This window comes from Neofelis nebulosa, chromosome 7, assembly GCF_028018385.1.
Source record: "Neofelis nebulosa isolate mNeoNeb1 chromosome 7, mNeoNeb1.pri, whole genome shotgun sequence".
Classification (NCBI taxonomy): Eukaryota; Metazoa; Chordata; class Mammalia; order Carnivora; family Felidae; genus Neofelis; species Neofelis nebulosa.
This window is the reverse complement of record NC_080788.1, coordinates 136,268,798-136,286,348: the sequence shown is the minus strand read 5'-3', so window position 1 is coordinate 136,286,348 and position 17,551 is coordinate 136,268,798. Positions and strand designations below refer to the sequence as shown.

At 40.3% G+C, this 17,551-nt stretch overlaps 1 protein-coding gene across 39 annotated transcripts in view; it reads left to right on the top strand.

Moving 5' to 3' along the window:
- The window catches only part of ATXN3 (ataxin 3), a 38,793-nt gene extending 21,990 nt beyond the window's left edge, over positions 1-16,803 (top strand). For 13 of the 39 annotated variants that reach the window (XM_058740090.1, XM_058740073.1, XM_058740072.1 and 10 more), the window contains 3 exons: positions 1,084-1,180; positions 7,475-7,563; positions 12,484-16,803. In XM_058740090.1, the coding sequence (XP_058596073.1) occupies positions 1,084-1,180; positions 7,475-7,563; positions 12,484-12,581 (284 nt within the window). In that variant the 3' untranslated portion in view covers positions 12,582-16,803. Of the gene's footprint in view, positions 1-1,083; positions 1,193-1,438; positions 1,758-2,078; positions 2,133-4,686; positions 5,776-7,474; positions 7,564-12,483 lie in introns of those variants that run through there. The other 26 variants (XM_058740100.1, XM_058740098.1, XM_058740063.1 and 23 more) reach the window with 22 other exon arrangements.
- Positions 16,804-17,551: the final 748 nt, after the last annotated feature.

Genomic DNA, 17,551 nt, shown 5'->3' with positions numbered 1-17,551 from the left:
GTGATAGTGACATAAACTCACTAGCAGAGGAGAGTGAAGATGTCTCCCCTCGGGAATCCAGGCAGCGGGAGTTGTCTGGCAGGTAGCTCAAAGAGCTTACTGAAAAGTATGTGTGGTTTTTTGGCAGTTTTGTTTTCATCTAATTAATGTGGAAATTTGCCTTCTCTTTTCTTTCTTTTTTTTTTAACCTTTATTTAATTTTTGAGAGAGTGAGAGAGAGACAGAGTGAGCGCAGGGGAGGAACAGAGAGAGGGAGACACAGAATCTGAAATAGGTTCCGGGCTCTGAGCTGTCAGCACAGAGCCCAGTGCGGGGCTTGAACCCACGAACTGTGAGATCATGACCTGAGCCAAAGTCAGACACTTAACCGACTGAGCCACCCAGGCGCCCCAAGCCTTCTATTTTCTTAATGAGATGATTCAATGGGATTTCTTAAATACCTAAATAAAATTGAGGTTCCATTACTGTGAAGATTATCCTTTTTATCCTGTGTGTTGTCCTGAACTTCTCACACCTCCTGGCACAGCTCGGAGTGCTTCATCTGTGCGGTCCCATTTTTGATTAGTAGAGTCCTGCTGGATTAGCCCAGTAATGGACAGACAACAGCTCTTTATAATTTTAGATATTTTTGTGTCGTTTGCTTTTCTTCCCACCTTATTTCACAATCTTGGCAGGATCTCTTGGACACACACTTGAGCTGTTACAGCATGCAAATATCGTAGGAGATCGGAATATAGAGAATGGGTTTACAGTCACCCACTTCTCGTTGCTTCTCGTTGAAAGTGCTGGGGCATTTCTAGTAAGTTAAAGAGGGCAACACAAGTGTGGTGTTGATGGCTCTCCCTAATGGGTTGGCTGTTGGACTCACATCCTTACGTCCACTATGTCACAGATGGGTGTGGACACAGGTTATATTTGAACTGCCTTATTCAGATTTGTCCATGAGACTTGCTTCTAGTTACAACATAGCACAATATTTTTAAGAAAAAAACTTTTTTGAAAGCTTGCTCAAAAAGCATAAACACAGCATCGCTTGAATTGGTAAATAAAATGGTTGCTTTTCTTGTTCTGTTTTCTTTTCAGGTAGTTCCAGAAATGTGTCCCAAGATATTCCACAGACATCAGGTACACATCTTACTTCAGAAGAGCTACGGAAGAGAAGAGAAGCCTACTTTGAAAAGTAAAGTAGTTGGTACCATATTAAAATTGCATATTTAACGTGTACTTTGTCTGTTTTGTCTGCAATATCTACATACAGAGCTTTGGCTTAAACTATTTTACTTAAGATTCTCTCCTTTTAAAAGATTGGTTACTACCTGAACCCTGTGAACATCTGAGTTTTGTTTTGTTTTTAATTTATAGCTAATAAACTGAAATGATACGTAGTTTTAGGGAAAGTCTTTGCCTCAATACCAATTATAGGGTTTATATGAAATAGGGTGAAGGAAACCCAGTCAAATGTAAGTCATCAAACGAAAATGGAATTGGACCAAAGCAAGAACAATGCCTTTGGATGTGCTTCTTGGTGACCTGAGCAACCTTGCAAAGTTCTGCTGTCAGTTAACAGGGAAAACAGCACTGTGGTCGGGGAGCACACGCCCAGATACAGACGGTGGTTAATTGTTGTTCTTACTGCCACTTCAGGGGTTACTGCGGGCCTGTCCGCATCAGGGACATGGGGCAAACCATAAATCCTAAAACCTAAATCTGTCAGTGCTCTCAAACCAGAAAATAAAAATTATCATCCTTTCCAGTAACTACCATTCACAACTCGTCTTCCCTTTTTCTTTTTTTAATGGGGGAAAAAAAAAAGAGGTTACAAGGTAGTATTTAGAGAGACTGTGCAGATCCTCGGATCCCAGGTCAGAAACCAAAAGTCCAGCAGCTGAATCTCGCCTGTTCACTGTATTTCATCAATTCTGAGATGTATGTATTTTCACAGTTCAACATCTCTATAATCGAGAAGCGTCTCACAATCCTAATTGGCAGTATTAGTGGGAGCTGAAATAGTGGAGCATTATGATGGTGTAATGAAGATAATATTTACCTTGTTTTCTGTTTTGTTTTGTTTGTTTAAGTTACAACTCAGAAGTATATGAAGGAAAGTTCTGATCAACTGACATCCTCTTAATGTGAGATATTTCTAGTCTTTATTCAGCGATAGGTTAATGGATTTAATTATATATAAAATTTTAAAATTGTGCTTATTAGTGCTTTTCACTTCCTTTCAAATTTTAAAGTGAACTTTTAAATTCTTTAATTATGATAAACTTCAAATATCTATAAACGTAGAGAAACCAGCATAATGAACCCGTTTACCCATTGCTCGTGTTTAACAAATGCCAGCACGTGGCCAGGCTTGGTTTTCTGTGACCCCATCTCTCATGCATTCCACTCTCCCACCCCCAAGCTGGGATTATTTGGTAACAGATCTAAATTATTGTATCATTTCATCCATTTTTTTTTTAATATTGCCAAATGCTGTCGTCACACTGTTAATAATTATCATATGATAATTATTAATCATTCTGTAATGTCATCAAATGTCTAGTTAGTGTTAAAAAATAACTTAAGGGGTGCCTGGCTGGCTGAGTCAGTGGAGTATGCGACTCCCATGTTTGAGTCCCATGTTGGGTGTACAGATTACTTAAAAATAAAATCTTAAAAAAAAAAAGTGAAACTAATTAGATAAAAACTTACATTTGAGAAAATTTATTTTAAGATATATCAAAATCAAACAATCCTAACTTTTGGTGTGCCTGGGTGGCTCAGTCGGTTGAGCATCTGGCTCTTGGTTTCAGCTCAGGTCATGATCTCACAGTTTGTGGGTTCAAGCCCCTTGTTGGGCTCTGTGCTGAAACAGAAAGGAGCTTGCTTTAAATTCTCTCTCTCCTTCTCTCTCTGCCCCTCCCCCGCTTACATTCTCTCTCTCTCTCTCTCTCTCTCTCTCTCTCTTTCTCTTTCTCTCTCTCTTTCCTCCCCTCTCTTCTCAAAATAAATAAACTTAAAAAATCCTTTATTTTAATAACTAATGTTAGTATTTTGACACATTCTCTTCTACTCACACAGACACGTATATGGTGTTATTAGTTACACCCATTTCCCATAATAGTAAATAGTCTTTGTAATATACTGATTTTTGCTATTGTAATTAATAGTGCAGGGGCGCCTGGGTGGCTCAGTCAGTTAAGAGCCCGACTTCGGCTCAGGTCATGATCTCACGGTTTGTGAGTTCAGGCCCCACATCGGGCTCTGTGCTGACAGCTTAGAGCCTGGAGCCTGTTTCAGCTTCTGTGTCTTCCTCTCTCTCTGCCCCTCCCTCCCCTGCTCGTGTTCTGTCTCTGTCTCTCTCTCAAAAATAAATGTTAAAAAAAATTATATAATAATAGTGCAGTGAGCAATCCTGTACTGATGCCATGCCTCAAATTTCTCACCATTTCTTCCAGTTATTCTGAGGTTTTTGGGTTAAAGGACAGAAATATTTTTTAAGGTCTTGGTATGGATTTCTAAACCGCTTTCCAGAACGGTTCTCAAATGATACTTCTATCATGCTTATTTCACATTCTATTTTTTGCCAGAACAAATTGGTCCAAACAGACGTACCTTATTGACAAACTGCAAGATTCACAAGTAGATCTAAGAAAAGGAAAACATCTTTAAAGTAGAAAAACAAATCCCTTCTTTACTTAAAAAATTATTGGGGCGCCTGGGTGGCGCAGTCGGTTGAGCGTCCGACTTCAGCCAGGTCACGATCTCGCGGTCCGTGAGTTCGAGCCCCGCGTCAGGCTCTGGGCCGATGGCTCGGAGCCTGGAGCCCGTTTCCGATTCTGTGTCTCCCTCTCTCTCTGCCCCTCCCCCGTTCATGCTCTGTCTCTCTCTGTCCCAAAAATAAATAAAAAACGTTGAAAAAAAAATTTAAAAAAAAAAAAAATTACTTTAGGTTGGAGAAGCCTGGGTCACTCAGTCGGTTGAGCATCCAATTCTTAATTTAGGCTCAGGTCGTGATTCCAGGGTCATGGGATCGAGCCGTGCGTGTGGGGCTCTGGGATCGAGCCGTGCGTGTGGGGCTCTGTGCTGAGCGTGGAGCTTACTTAAGATTTTCTGTCTGCCCCTCTCCCCCATCATGTGCGCATGCTCTCTGTGTCTCAAAATTAAAAAAAAAAAAAATTATTTCTTTAAATGTTTGAGCATCAGTGAGGCTCCTTCCTGGTTGGAGGACAGTGGATTGGGAAGGAACATGGGCAGTGATGGTTTCCAGCCCCAGCGGCATCCTCTGAGCCTGGCCTGACCTTCGAAATATCGGTGGGAATTTGAGAACTAGAGAATATCTTCTAGAGTCACAAGTTGCTGAGAAGAGTTCAGAACGAACTTCTTGGTGTTTCTGTCCACCATTGCGTAGCATCCAGAGTCTTGTTAGACTCAGTAGTAAAGGAGCTGAGGAACAGCTGTAGTTTCAAATATTAGGCCTTTCACCGGAATTCCTGATTATTAGGCCTACAGGTTCTCTCTAGCTTCTGTCTCTGGGAACTTGGCTCTAAGGTTATCGCGCTCTTCCGTCTGACCCTCTCCAAACTGACCCTGGTGCTAACTGTTATTCAAACAAATTTTGAATTCAAATTCAGGGTTTTTTTTTATTATTCAAATAGTTTATTTTGTTACACATTCTAATAGTTTTTTTCCTTATAGACTATTTGAAGCTTCATGCCTAATGTAGTAACCACCGTATTCATGCTTGATCAAACATAAAAATACTGTTTAAAAATCTACCTGTTACAAAGTAAGTCATAGTTTATGAATGAGTGTCAGGCAATGTTTTCACAGCCGTATTTTTTTTCCAGTAGTAATCTCTCAATCCATTTTACCTATTATAAAAGCCCAAGTGAAACTCTTACTACACCAGCAGTGTCAGTATAAAACCTACCGCATTCACAAATTGAATTAGTGCGTGTACAACTGTTGTGTAAACCATAAAGTGTTCCACAAATGTGTTAGCATCATCGTCTTCTCTAAGCGTAGCTCTGAAATGATGCAGATTCTCTCCTTCTGTTACTAAAAAAGTGTTACCCAACAAAGAGGCAGTTACTGGGCATTGTTTCCATGGTCGCGGATTGCTATGATTTTTTAATTGTCTGACACCTGAGCCACTGCTTCGGTGGCACGGCGTAATGCGATTCACTTTAAGAAACAAGCTGCTAGAGGTATTTTGAGCAGAAAAGGTTTTAACACAGAGACTCAGGGCTTCCGCAGTCTTAGGAAGAGCAAGCGGGCTGTGCGGGCTGTAGCCAGGCTTCCAGAATTCCACAGACCAGCCTGTTGGAAGAGTGCAACTAACCGCCCCGGTTGGGAGGATGGGAAATCAGGACACGGAGTTCAAGAACACGTTGCCATAGCTCTGATCCTAGGGTCTGGAAGCTTGCCACCACGGTTGCCTAGACGTGGAAACAGGAAGTCAGCCCCCACTGCGGCTGCCGGGAAGCCGCATCCTGGGACCGGCTCCATGACTTGACTTGCCCACAGAGAACAACCAAAGCAGCAGGAAGATGGACGTGCCTCATTTCTGCGAGCGCTCGGTTGATTACCAGCATCCTCGCTGTACAGTGACCTCCAGTGGTGTTTTTAGCTTTCTAGCCTCTGATTCTGAGGGCACATTCGAAGACACAGTGGGAGTGGGTACTGATTTGCTGTTTGAACATGTTGCATCTTACTGTGTCAGCAAATATGAGAGGGGTCAGGACTGTTTCAAGGCTGGCAATTCCTTTACTTCTCACTTTTCATAAATTTTTTTTTTTTTTTTTTTTTTTTTTTTTATTTATTTTTGGGACAGAGAGAGACAGAGCATGAACGGGGGAGGGGCAGAGAGAGAGGGAGACACAGAATCGGAAACAGGCTCCAGGCTCCGGGCCATCAGGCCAGAGCCTGACGCGGGGCTCGAACTCACGGACCGCGAGATCGTGACCTGGCTGAAGTCGGACGCTTAACCGACTGCGCCACCCAGGCGCCCCTCACTTTTCATAAATTTAAAGTAGATGAAGACTGTCCCTCTAAAGCTGCTGTCTCACCCACCACTCTCTTGTGTTCTGACATGTTGGCTTGGCTAGAGGGGGAAAAGGGCGGGCGGAGAGATCTGATGTGCCAAGATTGATTCCTCCTGCCTTGCAGAGGCGGACCCCGTTACCGGGATGGACTGCTTTCTCGTGCACACCCTGTTGTCGGGATGGACTGCTGGGAACCTGCCCTCTTGTGCACTGTTAGCCACGCACGCCTGAGAGTAAACTGAGGCAGACGGCAATATGCTTGGGTTTTCTTTGTTGCTCATATTTAAAACAGGAGACTGAGACTCTGGAAGACATCGTGTGCTATTCTATTTGTAGAGTTGCTGGCAAATTTAAAATTCTGGTTCCTTTAAAAATCCTTCTATGCATTTTTTGAAAGCTATGGCTTCTCACTGCAGTGTCAGCTGTTTATGTTTTTTTTTTTTAATTTTAAACATATTATGTATGTATTATGTGAAATAATTTTGAATTTACTTAAAAGCAGAACTAGTTCCCAGAACTCCTTATACTCACCCAAATTCCCTAATTGTGGACATTTCTGAGGAATTTGAGAATAACTTGCAGACATGACTTGCCATTACATTTCAGTACTTTAGTGTATATTCTTTAAGTATTTACATCATAGCCATCGTGTTTAAATGTTTTCAAACGTGGATTTTTCTGACGTCGTTCTCCCTTCTGCAAAAAATCCAGGGAAAATTTATTTTAATATAATAGATGGTACTGCAACTTGATAACGCATCTTAAAAAGTTATTTTAACTTCTTTCCCTTTATCAAGTATTTGGTGGATGCGTACCATGTGACGGGCAGTGTTTTAGGCACTTGGGAAGTGAGATAAGGTTTGTGCTCTTGTTAGCTTGAAGAGGGAGACATACAGAAGAGTATCAGATGGTGCTAAGATGACGCCGAAATTGAAAGGAAGTGAGGAGATAGTGAGAATGGCTGCTGGCTGCTGTATGTGGGCTGGTCAGCAAAGGTGTCTCTGAGGACATGCTGAAGCTCGGAGCTGGACGGCAAGAAGAAGGCAGCCGTGGGAAGGTCATGTTAACTGGCACGGTAATTTGAGATGCTTAATGTTCTCAAAGGTGCTTATTTCCAGCGATTTCCAACAATACTAAGCATCTGTAAGTCAAAACACCTACCTGCCAGCGAATGCTTTTGCTTATGTGTTATTTCGCGGTGAAAATCTTTACCTATTGATTTGATAATTCAGATTTTATATCTGGGTCTCCTAGGAGCAGCACTGTGCTACTTTTAAGTAATATATATCAGAGTGATTGCTCTGGCCTTCTTTTGTGGAGGTCATGACAGTGACTCTCTTGTTTTGTGGAGCCATTTAGTTTCCATGCGCACTTTTTCTCGTGGCATATTTATTCTTCGGGTTTGGGTTTTAACATACACTCACCTTCACGTGTTTCAGGCAGCAGCAGCAGCAGCATCCACCAGCACAGCTTTCCCACCCACGCGAGAGGCCAACCACAAGTTCAGGTGCACTGGGCAGCGATCCAGGTATGCCTCCCTGACTGTGCTGTGTTTGACACGGGCTCCATGTGGTTTTTGGCTTGACAGGCTTTTTTCTCCCCTCTTGAATTACACTGAAATTCATGTATGAATTTGGAATCTACTAAATTTCCTCAGATTAAGAAGCATTAACAAGCAGACTTAAGATTAAGAAGCAGACTAGAGCATTCAGTGGATATGTTGTTTTAAAATTCTAAACAATACTTGCGACTTCACAGTAATTAATACACCCTCCAAAAGTTCCTCGGAGATAAAGAATATTGGTAGCGGGAAGATACGCTTTACCACCTGGAAAACTGAAAACGCCCAAGTGTAGTCTAAATAATGGGAAATCGAGAGTTAGTGATCAGGCCTTGGTTTAATAGGTCTTAAACTTTGGTCAGTTCCTGGTAGTACCAGTTGAGTGAAAAAGCAACTATGTGACAAAGCCTTGTAAGCAGAACATGTGAAGAACTCTCCAAACTGAAATAAGAAAACTCAAGGGGCAAGGGATTTGAACAGATACTTCACCATGGTTGACAAATAAACATGTGAAAATACGATCAATATTAATAATCGTTAGGGAGATGCAAATTAAAAAATTGTTAATGTTTATTTACTTTTGAGAGAGAGAGTGTGAACAAGCGAGCGGGCATGAGCAGGGGAGGGGCAGAGAGAGAGAGGGAGACACAGAATCCAAAGCAGGCTCCAGGCTCCGAGCCGTCAGCAACACAGCCCAAAGCGGGGCTTGAACTCACAAACCGTGAGATCATGACCTGAGCTGAAGTCGGACACCTGACCGGCTGAGCCCCCCAGGTTTCCCTAGGGAAATGCAAATTAAAGCTACACACCTCATTCTAAGAATGGCTTCATAAAACCATAAAATCGACAACACCAGGTGCTGACTAGGATCAGGGTTGCCATGACACTCCTGTGCTGTTAGTAGCAATGTAAAAGTTTGAAAAATAGTTTAGTATTTTCTTATAAACTTAAATGTGCACTTGACCCTGGGATTCAAAGGTCCCACTTGAGGTATGTAAGCAAAAAAAAGTAAACTTAGGTTTACCCAAAAGTTGTCCTTCGGCCGGTGAATGGATGCATGTCTGTGGTACTTGGAAACCACGGACTACTATTTAACAATAAAAAGGGACGAACTGGTGCTTTTCCCAATTCCACCTGCTATTTACAGCTAACAACCATGGACATTTATATCAAAAGAACATAAGAAAATTCTGAAAGCTAGAGAAGAGACAGACTGCTTAGGGGCCTCAGGACCAGAGGGATCACATAGTGGCATGTGGCCTGGGTGCTCTCTGCTTCACACACCCTGGATTTGGTGAAGAAGCTATGGCACAGACCCAGTAAGCCTGCTCTGTGTAGTCAAAAGGGACTGCGAAGCAAGTAGAATCTTTTATATAATCTTTTATATAATAAATACTCTAGTCCAGCCAAAGAGGGCCATAAACTGGCCTTATCGTCACCCCACCGCATCAGCACGGGCCAGGTGGGAGCATAGACTGGCATCCCCAGCTGGCAGGCACGAGCTGAACGTCCCACTTGCCGGGCCAGGGTGGTGTGGCCAAATGAGGAACTGGGATTTTCATTTCCTCCAGGAGAGAATGAGGGGCCCTTTCCCATGGGGTCTGTGGTCACAGGGAGCCTAGACTTCCACCCAGCCATACGAGGCGTCCCTCTGGTTTCCCGCAGGGTAGTTTCAGAAGAGGCCTAGTGGAGAATCCGGAGGCAGTGATTTGAGGCAGTAACGAGGCCACACCCCCAGCATCGGTGAGAGGCAGTCCGGAGGCATTCCTACCCTTCCAGTCAGGGAGATCTTAATGGAGGACAGTGGGGAGCCAGAAGTCCCACGTGTGCACAGCAGTCACGATCGCACACACGCTCCCCCTCTCTGGCCATAGCAAGGCAGCACCCTCTCCCCCACTGGTACTGTGTCAGAAGAGGCCTGCTGGAAGAGAAGACCCAGGCTTGTAACATGCAACATGGCAGATGTCTAGGATTTGATCGGAAGTATTTATCATACCAAGAGCCAGGAAAGATTCAACTTGAGAAAAGACCATTCATCGACACCACCACCCAGATGACACTGATGTTAGAATTCATTAATCTCACAAGAAGTTTTATTTTATTTTATTTTTTAATTTTACTTATTCTGAGAAAGGAGAGAGCATGAGCGAGAGAGGGGCAGACAGACTGGGAGGGAGAGAATCCCAAGCAGGCTATGTACTGTCAGTGCAGAGCCTGACATGGGGCTAGATCTCACAAACCAGGAGATCATGACCTGAGCTGAAACCAAGAGCTGGACACCTAACCGACTGAGCCACCCAGGCGCCCCTCACAAGGATTTTTAAAGCGGCTATCATAAAAATGTTATACTGAGCAATTGTGAACATGCTTAAAACAAATGAAAAATAGAAAGCTTCAAGAAGGAAGATATAAAGATGAACTAAATGGAAAGTTTAGAACTGAAAAATAACAGTACCTAAAATTTAAAAATGTAATGGGTGGGGCGCCTAGGTGGCTCAGTCGGTTAAGCGTCCGACTTCAGCTCAGGTCATGATCTCGCGGCCCGTGAGTTCGAGCCCCGCATCGGGTTCTGGGCTGATGGCTCAGAGCCTGGAGCCTGCTTCCGATTCTGTGTGTCCCTCTCTCTCTGCCCCTCCCCCATTCATGCTCTGTCTCTCTCTGTCTCAAAAATAGATAAACGTTAAAAAAAAATTTAGGAAAAAAAAAAAGGCTTTATTATAAAAATAAATAAATAAAAATAAAAATGTAATGGGTGGGTCCAAAGGTAAATGGAAGGACAGAGGAGAGAATCCATGAACTTGAAGACGGAACAATAGAAAGTACCCATTCTCAGCAACAGAGAGAATTAGACTGGACAAAACAAACAAAGCCTTGGACACCCGTGGGACCATAGTGGAAAGATCTAAGGTGTGCACCATGGGAATCTCGGGAAATGAGGGTGGGCTGAAAAAGCATTTGAAGAAATGATGGCTAAAAACCCCAGCTTGGGCAAAAGATCTAAAACTCCAGATTTAACTGAGAAAACCTCTAACAGTTAAGCCCAAAGAAATTTATGCCAAAACATGATAATCTAGCTTTTGCAAACTGAAACAAAAGAAAATCTTGAAACCAGCTAGAGACATCTTGCCTGCAGCAGTTTGCGTGACAGCAGATTTCTCATCTGAAATCATGGAGATCAGTAGGAAGTGGCATAACATTTTTCAAGTGCTGAAAAGACACTCTCAACCAAGAATTCCCAGTGAAAATTTCCTTCAGGAATGAAGAGAAAAATTAAGAGAATTTCTCACCAGCAGACCCACCCTAAAATAATGGCTAAAGGAAGCTTTCTAAACAGAAATGATAAGAGAATTCATCTGGGAACCTCAGAAAGGAAAAAAAGAACAGTAGAAAGAGTAAAAATATGGGTAAACAATAGATGTGCCTCTCCTTTTGAGTTTTCTAAATTATGTTTAATGATTGAAGCAAGAATTAGAACATTGATTTGGTGTTTGGTGTATATGTAGAAAATATTGGGAGAGTAAAGGATGTAAAAGGAGGTGAAGTTTCTACATTTCAACTATTACAGCCAGTCTGGAAAATAATTTGTCAATTTCTTTAAAAACTGAACAAGTACTAACCATACAACCTGGCAGTTAGACTCCTGTGCGTTTATCCCAGAGATATGACAACTTAACCGTCCATGTAAAAACCTGTACACAAATGTTCATAGAAGCAGCTTTATTTCTTACAATAAAAAACCGGAAACAATCATACTGTGCTACAGGAAGATGAATGGTCAAACAAACAGTAGTACACCATGGAATACCACTCAGGACTAAAAACAAACCTGCCGTTGGTACATGCACCAACTTGGATGAGTCTCAAGGGCATTATGCTGAGTGCAGAAGAAAATCTCAAAAGATCTCATTACAGTGTGATTCAATTTGTGTAACATTCTAAAAACGACAAATGTGTAGAGGTGGAGAACAAATTAGTTGGCTGCCTGCAGTTAGGGAAGGTCGGGGCAGAGAAGTGGAGAGCAGGAAAGAGATCTTTGTGGCACTTGAACAGTTCTCCATCCTGATAGTGGTGCTGGTGGTGACACAAAATCTTACACGTATGATGAAATAGCACGGCACGACACACAACTTTGTACCGATGGCGTATCCAAGTTTGGGTTTGAGCTGTAGTTACATAGGATTTAATTATTGAGTTTAATTGTTGAGTTAAAAATTGAGCTGAAGTGTACACGGGACCGCTCTGAACTATCTTTGCAACTTCCCGTAAATAAACAATTATTTCAAAACAAAGTTTAACGAACAGATTACGTATATATACAACTAAGTTCAATTTTCTTTCACAGCATAATGCCTTTGTTTTGAAATATAGAATAAATGTATTTTGGGGATTGACCACACAGGGGCAGCATAAGCAAATTTTGGAGGGCAGTGGAACAGTTCTGCACCTGGGTGGTGATGGCGGTTATACAGCTTTGTGTACTTGTCAGAACTCGTAAAACAGTAAATGAATGCATGTGACTTTATGCAACTATTACAAATCAAAATAGGCAGTTGTAGTGGTCAGACCGAAATACATTTTCTAGGAGCTTACCTTTTCTTTTTTTTTTTTTTTTTTAACGTTTATTTATTTTTGAGACAGAGACAGAGCATGGACAGGGGAGGGTCAGAGAGAGAGGGAGACACAGAATCTGAAACAGGCTCCAGGCTCTGAGCTGTCAGCACAGAGCCTGACGCGGGGCTCGAACTCATGGGCCGCGAGATCATGACCCAAGCCAAAGTCGGACACTTAACCGACTGAGCCACCCAGGCACCCCTAGGAGCTTACCTTTTGATGACTTTGAGAATTTTCCCGAAATGTCTAAGAGATAACGCTTGTTTTCTTTCCCAGCAGGAGATGCTATGAGCGAAGAAGACATGCTTCAGGCAGCTGTGACCATGTCTTTAGAAGTTGTTAGAAATAACTTCAAAACGGAAGGGAAAAAATAATAGCTTTTACAAATCATTTAGACCTTCGTACTTTCCAGCATTATCCTGGATGATTACAGCATAGACGGTCCATTTTAGTAATGTGTCCAAGGAACAACGTTCAACAGAGGAAATAAGGCTTTAGGCGGTTTGCAACAAAAAGATGAGCAAATGGAAAAGTGTGTCAGTTGTAGGACTAAATAACGATCCTCCAAACACTAGCCAAAGAGGCATCTAGCAATTAAAGACATTGAAAATGGTTTTCTAGAGGTTCCTTTTCTTTTTGAGTGTGCAATATCCGACATGTCTAAAGTTAGGGCGTTTTTCTTGGATCTTTTTGCAGACCAGCTAATTAGCTCTTGCCACAGAACTTTTTCCGTTCATTTTCTTTTCATCCTTTCTGGTCTGGTCGGTTGGCTCGCTTTTCATCATCTCTTAGTTGCTTTTATTTCTCATTAACCAAGTTAACCTTTTAGGACAGTCTTTTCTATGTTGATAGGAGTAACGGTTCCAGAAGGATTAGCTGCTTTCCCTCCAATCACGTGGCGTGCCCTTGGATGTTTTCTCTGATCACAGTTTCTTTGGGACGTGGTTTTCCTTACTTTTCTACAACTCTTTTGAAAGATGGTAATCTTTCTTGAGGTTTTGCTTCCTAAGCCCTGTAAGATGGGATCATTGTTTCGTGATTCTGATGCATTCCTCAACTCTGAAATCAACTCTGCACAAGTATTTGAGAAGAAATGAGAATTTTTTAAATATGTGAGCACATCCTTTTCCAGATGCTTTATGAATGTCTTCTCAATTATGTCAGACCTTTACAGCTTTGCTGTAACCCTTTCTCTGGCACCTTGATATTTCCTTGTCTTCTCCAATTGAGAAAAATAGGAGAAGCACGGTATGCAAGCAAGTTTCATTCCGTGTATGATTTAACAAATAATACCCACCATGAATGTATGAGGGACAAAGTTTGGCTTTTGATTGACTTGCGGTTTCATTTTCTTCTCTCTTGTGCCTGGAGCTCTCCGTTCTGTTTACAGTGGAGTCACGGAGCGTAGATGTCTGCTTCTGATATACATCTTGTAGCAGGATAGATAGCTTGCCAGAGACGATGGTTGGAACATGAAAATAATCTACTAACAAAAATACATTTAAATTTATACTGTGATTTGACACTTGCATCATGTTTAAGTAGCTAAAGAATTACAGAAGTCACACAGTACTTACTGGGTCTGTAAATACGAAAGTCTTTAGTTTTGATAAACATCTTGATTGGGATGCACAGAGTTTGTTTCTGGGTCAACATAGTGGTATGATTTTGGTGGAAATTAATTGTCTGTCTGAAGTGGACATTTCGGATTCCGTCACTTATTCCCCATCCCTCATTCTCCATCCCCCTTTTGAAGCTCTTTTGAATGTTGAGTTGTTCATAAGCTAAAAGTTAGGAAATTTCAGCCGACGGCTTAGAAAATTAAAGTATGATATGTTGCCATGACTAGTATATGGCTGTACACATTTTATCAGGGAAATTTTTTTGATCTAGGATTTATGGCTGAGTTGAAAAGAGATGAGAAAATGACTTTGTATGATTATGAAGTAGCTTTTTTTTTTTTTTTCGGATAGAGACAGGTTTTCTTTTTAGTCATTATTTTGTGCCAAATAAAGTTTTCTGAAGTTTCCCTTGCAAAATTAGACACTTTTACTTTAAAATCTAAAGTTTTCTTTTGAGAATCGAAACGTTTTCAGAAGAGTTATGAAACTTTAGAACTGTAAGAGACATTGGAGTTTAGTACTGCTCTCTCAAGATTTACAAACCAAAATATTTTAAGAGTGAACATTTCTGCCATTATCCTCAGTATGCTTGTCCTGTTTTCCATGGATATTTGGCTTTTACGTTTTCCCATTGAAAAATTACATTCGACTTTTCATACACTTAAATGGATGAGCTACCTAATATAAAAATGAGTAAAGAAATATGCAGAAAGTTTTAACCTTAGAGTTTATAAAGTTCTTATATTACACACCTTTATTAAAGCACTTAAGGAGATATAGCATGTTGATCTTCATTTAGGGATTTTTTTTCTTTTTTTTTTTTTTTTTTTTAAGCAGAGTGGAGCACACACTGGATACATTTGTGGATGTGTTTATTTAGTTAGTTTCTTATGAATGTAATACTCGGCAGGCAGATCCAGAATGACTAGGGAACTGCCAATTTGTTTGAATTGGCTTAAACTTAATTTAGATTCCGTTTCTTAATCGATTGGCCAGTATGAAAAAGATGCCAATGCCTATAACTACAGTATCAGAAAACTTAGTTATACAAAAGTATAGTTCACACATCAGTAACTGCTATTTACCGGAATCATCCTGCAAGAAAGTCAGAAACAATGAAATTCACAAAAACTGTCCTGCTAAGAACTCTATATAAAGCTTTCCATTCTGTTTTGCCATTTGGGAACACCTTAATGTTTAACATTTAAACTATTGGTATCATTTTTCTAATGTATAAGTCGCATTACCAGGATAAAATACCTGCAGTGGCTATGCTAGTGTTTAAAGTTTAAACAAGTTTTGGAAACACCACTTTCATATTTTGAGATGTTATGGATTTAATAAGTAGTTATTTATGTTTTTTAAATTACAGTAAAAAAAAATTCACAGGTTAACCTCTGATCTAAAACCATCAATAAACACTTTTTACAGTAATTAACATAACAAATATTTCAATAATGTTACATTGTTTGAAAAGATTTCTGCAGGTAAACTCTATTTTAACTTTTAAGATCTTGGTCAAATAATTTACAATTCACAGAATATGTAAGGAGGTGCTTTTTTTTTTTTCTTTAAAACTTGATTTTTCTTAATTAAGACTTTATTCATGCCAAAGTTAATACGGAAAAAAGCTCAAAACTGGTTGAAGATCATTATAGGTAAAACTACCAATAGTCTGTGTTATTTCACTTAAGTTGAATAAAGTAATTTTTATTCCTGTCAGAGCCTAAATTACATTTTTAATGTCTGCATGTTTGATACTCCTTAAATAGTATCATGCGAGTGCCAAGATTTATTAAATGTCTTAAAATTGGCCCATTGGATCCATGCAGATTCAAAAAAGATTGAGTCAGTGCATAAGCAAAGTATAGTGATAGAAATTAAAATGTCTCCAGTTGAAATAAATCTGTGTTTTTAAATTCTCGAGAGGACTCAATAATCAATATTATGATGATTTCCTATTAACTTTATTTGCAACTGGGAAGCCCAGCGGCCACTACTCTAAATTGTTGTATCTGAGCCCTAACAAGAATGGAGATATTGTATATGTGATCTTAATTAAGAAAAACCAGATTGGATCAACTAACCATTTCACCAGTGTCGATCATTTTTTCATATTTTCAAAAAGAAAACTTTATTCCTGGTCTCTTCATAAACCAGTGTTTTTTGCTAAAGAAAGGAACTGGCTTATATTTTAAAGTCTTAACGTTAACAAAAGTATTTTGTTCATTTTGTTTTCATGAATGAAAACATTGATATGGTTGGTTAATTCTTGAATTTTTATTTATTTATTTGTTTTGAAGAAAATCTGTGCTATTTTTGTTTCCCCCCAGTGTTCTGGCATTTTAAGAATTAATGCTAGTAACATCACTTCTAAATTTACAGTTATTTGGCTCGCATGTTTAATTAATAATAGTGTATCAGTAAATATCTTAAGACCGGATTCATAGACAAGGAATGGGAAGCAATAGTGAAATATATGTGGAAATTTCTGATTCATTTAGGAAGCGCTTCACTTGTTTCTTGCATAGTTCAAAGGTGAATGTTTCCAGGAATTTTTAAAAGTTTTTTTTTTTAAAAGAGAAAAACGTACATTTGAATGTGAAAAATAGAATTTCTACAACACTGGACTACTAGAAATAACTTTTTAAAAATTACTGTTGTGTATAAATTATTTGAAATTCAAGTACAAAACACACCCGAAAAAGCATTGTCTTTTGGCCGTGACACAAGTGCACTGAGGCACTGCCGTTTGCTCAGGACCCAACTGTGCGGCCCTCGGGGTGTGTTCCTCCTCCCTCTTGAGCTCTCTTGCGGTTACTAGACACACACAGGCCTTCCTCTCTGGTCCTCGGAAAAGCCGGGCTTCCAAAGCACTGTTGAACACTGACGGTTCTCTTATTAATGTGGATGTTCAATGAGTTGTATTTTAAATATCAAAGATTATTAAATAAAGATAATGTTTGCTTTTTTATTTCTGCTTCCGTTTGTGCTGATTGTTAATTCTTAGTCTCGCTATGCAAAGTGTGGCGGAGGGACCAGCAGCTTCTGTACGCCTGAGGGCTTTTCGGAAATGCAGAGCTTCAGGCGGCAGCTACTGGGTCAGAACCTGCATTTTTAACAAGATCCCCCAGGGAATTCACAGAGATTCAACTTCGAGAGGCGCTGTTTTGTGGGCTGCTTGGCACTGATACTCAGTTCCAGCTAACTGCTGCCGAAGGGCCCGTTATTACGGGATCCTCTGGTCTTTTCCAAGGGACGCTAAGAATTCCAAATGTTTACTTGAAATCTGATTTTTAAGTGGTTTCTCAATTGTTTTTTAACCTTGAGGGCCAAACAAAGCACATTAATAACAGTTTTTAAGAGTACTGTTTTTTCTTCATTTTATCCAATTCTAGACACCAGAATCCAGCTGTAGTGATGGGAATCCACTTGGACCTATGATGAATTCTAGAATCCTCAAATCATAATGAGGGCGGTATATCCATTTTATCCTTAATTACGGTTGGGTGCAAATGTTGAAATATAAGTTTCAAATTGATCACGTACATCTTAGCAAAACTTCATAGCTTAATGCTTAGAAGGACCATTTCATTGAATTTGGATGCCACCAAATGGCTCTGATCTCACCAACACCTACTTGTGGGCTCTAAGAAATACGTTGATTCAAAGCTAAAACTTTATATATCAGCTAAAAACTTTATCTTTTAGGGGTGCCTGGG